Source organism: Papio anubis, chromosome 6 (assembly GCF_008728515.1).
Source record: "Papio anubis isolate 15944 chromosome 6, Panubis1.0, whole genome shotgun sequence".
NCBI lineage: Eukaryota > Metazoa > Chordata > Mammalia > Primates > Cercopithecidae > Papio > Papio anubis.
In genome coordinates this window covers 123,388,870-123,398,701 of record NC_044981.1, presented here as the reverse complement: position 1 = coordinate 123,398,701, position 9,832 = coordinate 123,388,870, and the positions used below count along the sequence as shown (strand labels likewise).

General features: G+C 47.6%; 1 protein-coding gene across 1 annotated transcript; it reads right to left on the bottom strand.

Annotated features, from left to right (window-relative positions):
- Window positions 1-394: 394 nt before the first annotated feature.
- On the bottom strand, window positions 395-2,802 carry CITED2 (Cbp/p300 interacting transactivator with Glu/Asp rich carboxy-terminal domain 2). Its single transcript, XM_021937805.2, has 2 exons — window positions 2,558-2,802; window positions 395-2,097 (listed from the first exon to the last, which is right to left on the bottom strand). Exon 2 carries the CDS (start codon window positions 2,087-2,089, stop codon window positions 1,268-1,270), a length of 822 nt encoding a protein of 273 aa, XP_021793497.2. The 5' UTR covers window positions 2,090-2,097; window positions 2,558-2,802; the 3' UTR covers window positions 395-1,267.
- Window positions 2,803-9,832: the final 7,030 nt, after the last annotated feature.

Sequence of the window (9,832 nt, the reverse complement as noted above, 5' to 3'; positions counted from 1 at the left end):
CTCCATTTAAGTAGTTGAATCAGATATAAACAGAAACACTTGATTTTTTTTTGCCTCCTGTCCATTGAAAAAGATAATGTTGAATATTGCAAACCTTTCTAACTCTGGAGTACACTTGATATGATGGCAATTAAGAAAAAAAAAAAAAGCACTGTGACAACTTTGCAGCTTTTGATTAAAGCACACCAAGAGGCATGTTACAATGATAACAATGAAGCATTATGCCAATTATGTTAAATCCTGCTCTCCGCTTAAGCTCATCATGACCTGTTTTAGTGTCCTGTAATTTATCCTTTGGAATGCTTACTCTCATCAATAAGGTGTTCAACTCAAAGACGGGGGAAAAAAGCCACCAAAGGTAACAATCACTCCCAAATGACTTCTAGAAAACAAGTTATTTCTTAACTTTTTATTGACATTGGCAAATTAAAATAGAATAAATTAACAAGTATTTTTTCAAAAAAATGTTTTGTACAAAAATACTGTCAAAATTTCCTAAAAAGCTTTCAACACAGTAGTATCTTTTCATGTACTGAATATAACTATTAGCACAGTGTCAAAATGTTGAAGACAGAAACAAAATAAAAATCTGTGAAATGTTTGCCACTGACGACATTCCACACCCTATTATCATCTGTACATATGGGGATGGGGGGTGGGCAGGGGGGACAGCCAACTTGAAAGTGAACAGTATGACTTCTCCTGATCCAGAACAGTTTGGCCCACATCTGTTTAATCTTCCAGTTTAGCATATTTTAAAAATTAGTCTGTACTCAAATGCATAGTTAAAAAAATGAAGCGAGATGGCAGAGTTTGTGCAGTAATATCTGCCCTTCAAAGTTCATGCAACCAACTAATGCAATTTTTCCTTTCACTCGTAAATCTGAATGCAGTTCAGTCATTTGAAACCATCTACAAAATCCACAAGATTAAGCAGTTTGCCAAGATTAATATCTAACAGTTGAGCACTGGAGAAAGTGAGGGAAAGGAGTAAAAACAAACAACGAAAAAGACCAAGTTAGCTAGATATTTCAACTACATAAGGGAGGTGAATGTCAAGGCTACAAAAACGAAACAAAAACAGGAAAAAAAAAGTGGCAGCAATTTTTTTTAAACCAATTTGTACAAGTTTATAGTTTACTTTGTTTCCAAGTTCTCAAACCTTTCAAGATCTGAAAAGTGAGATACTGTGTCTAAGGGAATGTTTCTTTTAATTCACACCGAAGAAGTTGGGGGTTTGATTTCTTTCGCCGGGGTTTCGATCGAGTCAACAGCTCACTCTGCTAGGCTGCTGTTTGCACACGAAGTCCGTCATAAAATCAAACTCGTTTTGCCCCAGCCAGAGTTCGGGCAGCTCTTTGATGCGGTCCAAACCCATTTCTATCACCAAGGACATAAGAACTTCCTCGTCGATGAAATCAGTGTCTATGACATTGGGCGGCAGCATTGCAGCAGGGACGTGGGCCACGGAGGCGGGCATGTTGCTGCTGCCGCTGCCGCCGCTGCCGCCGCCGCTGTTGCTGCTGCCCGCGCCGCCGCCCGAGCTGCCGCCAGAGCCGCCGGGGGTGCTGCTGCCGCCCGAGCCGCCGGGGGTGCTGCTGCCGCCGCTGTGCTTGGGGTTGCAATCTCGGAAGTGCTGGTTTGTCCCGTTCATCTGGTGGCCTGCAGCAGGGTGCAAATCCGGCATGTAGTGGTTGTGGGGGTAGGGGTGATGGTTGAAATACTGGTTGTTGAGCTTCTGCAGCTGCATGCTGGCCGGCAGGGAGCCTCCCTGACTGGCCACCGGGGGGCCCATGAACTGGGAGTTGTTAAACCTGGCCGCGGGGGCCAGTGCGCTAGGGGGGTGCCCTCCGTTCACAGTCCCCGGCCCCATCGCATGCCTGATGCCGCTCGTGGCATTCATGTTGCCCGCGCCGTAGTGTATGTGCTCGCCCATCAGGGCGTTGAAAGCGTGCTGGGGCTGCTGCTGCTGGTGGTGATGGGGGCTCGGGAACTGCCCCATGCCCATGCGGTGGGCAGGGTGGTGGTGCAGCCCATTGGTGCCGTCGGGGAAGCGCCCGTGGTTCATGGCCATCATATGGTCTGCCATTTCCAGTCCTGGAAGTGAAAAGGGCAGACGATGAGACCCGCGCCACACGTGTCGCCCACCACAGCGCACCCCACTTTTGCCCGCCTCTGCCCCCCAGGATTCCCGGGCGCACGTCGGCTGCAAACCACCACCCCCAAGATCCCACTAGCAGCCGGTGCACCCGGGCTCGCCACCACGGAGGAGCTGCCACTCATAACACAGCCGAGCGCTGCATAAACAGCCCCTTCCCCTGCGACCCGGCGGGGGGACCCGAGCCCACACCCCCTCTGCTCCCCGAAGTGGCCTAATAAAGGAAGTGCCCCGTAGCCCTGCCGCGAACTTCAGGCATTAAATCAGCCCTCCTCATCCTGTTGTTGCACATCCTGTTGTTATTCCCCAGCTTCGCCTCACGCTCTTCCTCCGGGCAAACCCTGCCCTCGGAGGACTGGGCTGGCAGGAGCCCCAGCCAGCTTCGCCCGTCGCGCTTACCTTCCGTTTTTGCGATTTCTGCTCCGAAGACCGAGGGCGGGCTCGTCGGGTCCAGGACCGGCTCAGCAGCACATAGAGGGGGCCTTCTTGGCGTGCAAAACGCTTCGCTGTCGCGATGTCGGCGCCGAGGTCTCGCAGCGGCCGCTGGGGCAGATTCGGAGCCGTTCCCTTTTATTTCCCCTCCGCTGCCCTCACAGCTCGGCAGGACCGCCCGGCAGCTGCCAACAATGAGCTGTGTTTCTTAGGGCTTTGGCCACAGTTAATATAGGCATTTCAGGAAGGGCGGAGCGAGAGCCTCCAGGGCGGGCGGCGCCAAGACGCGGATTCCGGAATGCCGCGGACACCCTGGACCGGGTCTGGGAGCCGCGTCCCCGCCACCCGCGGCACGTGCGCAGAGGCTGCGGGACCCAGGGGCCGCCCCGTCGCCCCGTCGCCCCCCGACTCTGGTTTCTTCCCGACCCAGAAACGCGAGGTTAGCTCAGCCACCCCCGAGGCATGGGGGAAATCTTCCCCGGCCGCCCCGCCCGAAGGTAGCGCCTGCCGGGATAGGAACGAGGAGAGCTCACCGCCCCACTCTGGTTGGAGCTCCCCACCCCCAGCTCTCTCACTCGGCTCACAGCGATCCGGCCGGCCCTCTACGGGAAAAGGGGACTCGCCCAGCGCCCCCGCCCGCCAGAGTGCCCTTCTGCCTCCCCGGTTTTGCAAAAGGTTCCCCAGACTGCGAAGAATGCCTGTGCTTCCTCGAGTTGGGTTTTAAAGACCTGGACAAATAATGCGCCCTTTCCTGAGTCCCCTTTCCTAGGCTGTGCCTTTGTGTTTTCATACGGGCAGTGGGTAGACCTACTCTAGATCACCGCGTGTAGATGCATTTTTTTCCTCCACTCCTTTCAAGGACAGGAGCTGGGGGCGGGGAGCGGCAGCGGCTGCAGGTGGACGGAGCGCGCTTGCGGGCCCGGCCAACCCTGCTCCCGCGCCCTGGAATTCCAGTCCGCGCTTTCGGGCCCACCCGCCGCTCCCGGGGTACGTGTGCTTCTGCTAAGTTTGCGTTTGCAGCTCTTGGTAGCTTTGGCATCCGAGCTGAGGCGTCTCTGCTCTGTAAACAAACTCAGCGATCCTCGTCCCCAGATCCACCTTTTTGCACATACACAGTTACTTGCTTCTGCTGTTGCCCTGGATCCGGGAGGTGGGGGTGTGTGCAAACTTGCACAGCCTCCCTCCGGGCTCTGCCTGACGGTTTGGGGTTGATTTAGAAGCAAACGGGTTTGTAATTAAGAAATTCGAGGGCTGAGTAAGGCTGCTGCTGCTGGAAAAGGAAAACAAATAGATAACATGGTAATCGCTTTGTAAATAAAGTCGTTCTGGAGGTGGGCACGTAGCTGCATGTCCCGGATGGCACCACGCGCACACACACGACTGGGACTCTTCCTTTTCAGTGAAATTGTTCAGTGGGGCAATAGGCGATAATAATAACCTTGCTTTCAGAACGCGGTACAACGAGCCTGGTCGCCCGTTTGGTTCATTGACTTGCAAATAAAACCCTTAACACAGGTCTGGGCTACTACCCAGTCGGAGCTCTCTGGTTTTCTCACATGGGGAAGCCGAGTTGTTTCCCCAACACCATGATGGGGCTACTCTGAGCTTTTATATTGCTCTTTATGTGGTAAAATCGAGTTTAGCGCTCCGAATAAGGACTTCTGGGCAGTTGTTCTTCATAACTCGATAGCCATTGAAGACTTCCTGCTGCGAAGAGCGAGTCCGCCTCCCCGCCCCCCTCGTCTTTTTCCCCCTTCTTGCACACGAGACTTTTAAAGGCCCTATTTCTTGAGGTCTGGAAATTCTGATACATCTCCCCGTTCAGGAATTTGCAAAAGAGACCCAATCCTGATTACTTTCGTCTATGACCCCTCTGTCTTTTCCTAGTCAGGCATATTTTTTAAAATGTTATTCCTTTTTGTCTTTTCTTCTTTCCTCTTCCAGGGTCTCCGGCAAACCATGCATGCAAATAATTTTTAAACCTCAAAAATATTTACTTTTTAGAGATACAGGCACAGGACACATTGCATTGTTAGTTGCAACAATTCCCTATTCTCCTAACCTCCCACCACCTTTGCCTGTAGGTCAGGACATGCAGTTTACCGAATCAGAGGCTTGGGTACCTGAAGGGACCACTTCCTATAAAAAAACAGATTCTAAAATACTGGTCAACCCCAGCCTCAAAAATCACGGGATTGTTTACTTTCCCTTCTTTATACTGCAAGTGTTTTTAGACACAAGGAACAGCTTTTGAATGTCTAATCTAAATTCCTCTTGCAACCACTAAGGAAAGGTGGAGCTCCATCCAGCTCCCGTGGTTCTACCTACTATTGGGAAATCCCTGGAAAGGTCACCTGCCCATCCCCCATCCCTTAAAGGAGAACAAAATAGTTCTGGGACCAGCTGGTTGGAACATGGCATGCTTTGTTCATTTATTCTCATCCATCCGTTGAACGTGCTCCAAGTGCCAAGCGCTTTCTTGGTGCCTGGAGATACAAACAAGATAGGAACTCATGGTCACGGGGAGAAAACTGACAAACAGGCCTTGAACACACTATGATAAATGCCACAACGGCATTGAAAGAAAGGGCTTTGGAGAGCACATAGGAGGGACACCTACCCTGTCCTGGGGGCTTTGGGAAGGCTTTCCGGTGGAGATGGTGACTAAGGGAAGGCCTCAGGATGAAAGGAAGTTTCGTCCCATTAGGAGTGGAGTAGAAAACTTATGGTTAAGGAGTTAATGCAAAGATGAGAGAAACAAGGTTGGACAAATATGCTGGGGCCGGATGCCAAGGGCATTGTGTCCTCAAGCCGAGAAATTTTGCTGTATCCCAAAGACAATGGGAGGCAGGTAAAAGCTTGTGAAGCCATGAGATAGGAAAGATTTGGGTTTTAGAAACATCAGGGCAGTACTGTGGAGAATGGTTAGAGAAAGTAAGACAGGAAACAGGAAGTCCAGTTAGGGGGCATTTACAGTAAGCCAGGGCTCCCAGAAGTTCTGTGTAACTAGTGTTTATCCTGTGAACCTGGGTGAGCGAGTGAGTGGTCTGTCTGTGGCCCTCACAGATGGCTGTATTTGTTTCCCAGAGCTGCCATAACAGAGTACTATTTAGGTTGGTGCAAAAGTAATTGTGATTTTTTTTTTTTTTTTTTTGCCGTTGAAAGTAATGGCGAAAACCGTAATTACTTATGCACCAATCTAATACAAACTTAAGGCTGATCAAGCTTTAAACAACAAAACATTGTTGTCTCACAGTTCTGGAGGCTAGAGGTGCAAGGCCAAGTTGTTGGCGGGGTTGGTTCTGAAGGCCTTGAGGGAGAATCTATTCCATGTCTCTTTCCTGGCTTTTGGGGGTTTTCCGGCAATCTTTGGTGTCCCTTGACTTGTAGATGTATCACACTGATCCCCACCTTCATCTTCACGTGACTTTTTCCACCCCCTGCCCCCTTGTATGTGTATCTCTGTGTCCAAAGTTCCCCTTTTTACAAGGACTCTGGTCCTTTTGGATTAGGGCTTCTCCTACTGGCCTCATTTTAACTTGATCACCTCTACAAGCTCCTGACTCCAAAGAAGGTCATATTCTGGAGGTTAGAACTCCAACATATCTCCAAGATATTTTTGTGGAGATGCAATTCGACCCATAACAGTGGTAAATAAACTGAGTAACAGAAGACCCCTGCTGCTAACAGAGAAAGTTGCCACCTGGAACTCTCTTCCCAGATGTCCTACTGGCCCAGATTCTCATTTTTTCACGTCTCTGCTCAAATATCACCTCAACAAGCTCTTCCTGACTATCCTACCCAAATGGCAATATCTCTCTTGTTTCCTTGCCCGGCTTTATGTTTCATCTTAGTGTGTCTTCCTACCTAACGTGCTGCATGGTAAATTGACAGTTTACTGCCTTCCCCACTAGAATGGCACCTCCATGAGAGCAGAGACCTAGCCTGGTTGTTCACTCAGTGTCTGAAACAAGCCCTGGCAGGTATTACTCTTTTACTAACTGATGGGTGAATGCATGAATAAAATATGGCATTGGCACTATGGGAACCCCAATGAGGGGCCAAGGAAGACTTTCTGGAGAAGGTTACTCTCAAGGCTGGAGGTGGACCAGGTGCAGTGGCTCACACCTGTAATCCCAGAATTTTGGGAGGTTGAAGTGGGAGGATCACTTGAGCCCAGGAGTTTGAGACCAACCTGGGCAACATCTTGAGATCTTGTCTCAACAAAATAAAATTAGAAAATGAGCCAGGTGTGGTGGTGCATGCCTGTTGTCCTAGATGCTGAGGAGGCTGAGGTGGGAGGATCGCTTGAGCCCAGGAGTTCGAGTTTGCAGTGAGCTATAATCGCACCACTCCACTCCAGCCTTGGCAATAGAGTGAGACCTCCATCCCTTCTACCTCCCAAAAAAAGGCTGGAGGTAGAAAAATCAAGTGGAAAAGGAGAACAGCAGCTTACCTTTGTCTGCATCGTGGCAGCCACTTGGGCAAAACTGTTATCTGTTTGGGAAGATGACTTACCTGGGCATCACTGGCTGCTGAGTAGTGGACAAAGGTCCCCATTGGTGGGAACTTTTGTCTGAAACAAGTTTTTAGAGGTGAGTCTCTGGCTTTAGCTAAAACCTGAATTGAGAAAAGGCTGACTGAAGGGCCCAGCTTCAAAAAATATATTGAAAGAGCTCATACTTGTGTGGTGGAGCTGGGGAAGGGGGTGGGGTGAGATTTAACACTGTATTTTGTACTTTATTTAAATTATCTCAACTGGGTGCAGTGGCTCATGCCTGCAATCACTAGCACTTTGGGAGGCTGATGTGGGAGAATTGCTTAAGCCCAGAAGTTTGAGACCAGCCTAGGCAATATGGCAAAATCCCAGACTCTACAAAAAATATAAAAATTAGCTGAGCATGGTGGCTCGTGACTGTAGCCCCAGCAACTCAGGAAGCCAGGAAGCTGAGGTGGGAGCATTACTTGAGCCCAGGAGGTCAAGGCTGCAGGTCGAGGTCGAGGTCATGCCACTGCACTCCAGTCTGGGTGACAGAGCAAGACCCTGTCTCAAAAAGAAATAAAACCCAAAAAACAAGACAACAAAATGAAACAAAACCCTAAAGCTCACTTAATCCTCAATGTAAGGAGTAGGGATTAATTTCATCACTTTAGTAAGGAGGACTTTGAGTCTCAGAGAATCTTTTAAAAATAAAAATAAAAACAATGAAAAACATGGCCACCTTCTCAGAGGGAGAGGAATAGAGAAAAGAGGAGAGAAGTAGCCAGAGAGTCTGTTAATACATGCATATAGGACAGAGGCCCTATATGCAACCTGGTGTTATCTGCAAATTGAATAATGTCTTACATGTGGTATATATGTCAAACTGAGATGTGAATATCACTTTTAAACATGTAAACTTGGTTCTAATTCATAAAATACAAATTCACTTGAACTTATTACCAAACTCATAATAGTTTTTCTGTCTTTAGGTATTTTTTCATTCAAGAAAAATATAGCCATTATCATGTAGAAGTCAATGAAATGTTTGTATTAAAGGGTCTTTGAATTGATGAAGTTGGTACTATCCCGCTTGAGAATTTGATTAAAATAAATATTTTAGGATGTCATTCCTGGAGTTCTTGATTCAGCAGGCTGGCAGTGGGGCCTGAGAAGCTATATATATTTTTTAAAAGCTCCCAGTTGGTTTTGATATTTAGTTAGGTTTGCAAACAGCCAACCTTGTTTATAGGTTGATGACAACTGGATTCATTCTCACAGGGTTCATGGGTGTATTATGAACCTGGTTCACCCTCATAATGTCCAGTTTCCCTGAAGTGCCACCCGTTTCCTCCCCGCCTCCCGCCCACGACTGGAATTTTGCCCATCTTTGAAGGCCCAGTTCAGATGACATTTCCTCTTTTTTAGTCTCCCCTGATCCCCTAGATGGAAAGAATTCTGGCTCCTTGGTGCTTCCAGGGCAGTTTACTCAGATCTTCCTTTATGACCTATTTTGACTTGAGTTCTGGGTATTTGTGTTCTCCTGTAACCTTCCCTGTGATGGCAGAGGTTCCCAGGTGAGCTCCAAGGGGCTGCAAAATGTCGTGCACAGAATAAGGTCAATCTTCAACAGATGTCTCTCGACTTACCATGGAGTCACGCTCTGACAAACCCCAGTTCTATAAATTGAAAACATCATCAGTCAAACCATCATAAGCCAGGAGCATGTGTATAAGTTTTCTAGGGCTGCTAGGGCTGCCATAACAAAATATCGGCCTGGGAGGCCTAAATAACAGAAATGTGTTTCCTCACAGTTCTGGAGGCTGGAAGTCCACGATCACAGTGTGAGGACCCCTCTCCTTAGCTTGCAGATGGCTGCTTCTTGTGTGTTTTCACATGGCCTTTCCTTTGTGCACAGGAAACCCTGGTGTCTCTTTCATGTGTCCAAATTTCCTCTTCTTATGAGGACATCAGTCAGATTGGATTAGGACCCTCCCTAATGTCCTCATTTTAACTGAGTCACCTCTTTAAAGACCTTATCTCTAGTTATGGTTACATTCTTAGGTACTGGGAGTTAGCTGTCAACAGAGGAATTTGGGTGGGGGTACAATTCAGCCTATAAAACACACGTCACATATAGATTCTTTTTTAGATAATTGACATTTTCTTAGTCTGCACCTTTAACAATAAACTAGAGAACATTCACATTGGTTTTGAAGTTGGATGAGGTATGTTGGAAAGCAGAAGAAAAATTCAGTGACCTTAAATAATTAGAAAAACACTCTATCAAAAACAAGATTATGTTCAATAAGAAAAACTGCAGAGGCTTCACGAGGACAATAACAAATTACATGGGTATTGGATGGGAAATTATTGACTAGATATAACAAGTTCAGCCAAAAACCAAACCAAAACAAAACTGCGGGTCCTCCTAAGCTATTGGTTGAATCAGAGGCAGCCACGGAATGCTGTTATTGAGAAGGACACAACTCGGAGTGTATCAGGAGTGAGAATCACATGACAGAGCTGGAAGTAATCCTTTTGCTACACTGGGCTCTTCTGAGAGATCATGGTTGCTTTGCAACTTTACTTTTTCATAAAGAGTTACCGAAAGCAAAGAAAGTTCATTAAAAAAAAAAAAGGAAATCTATTTTTAAAGGGATGGGAAATGGGACTTATAATGGCTATTTAATCTGGAGAAGAAAAAGCTGACAGGTGACTTAATACATATGTTCTGGTCTACATAGAGGAAAACTAATATG

Bases quoted from the DNA above. Each gene is read 5' to 3' on its own strand.
- CITED2 (XM_021937805.2), bottom strand. From the start codon at position 2,089: ATGGCAGACCATATGATGGCCATGAACCACGGGCGCTTCCCCGACGGC.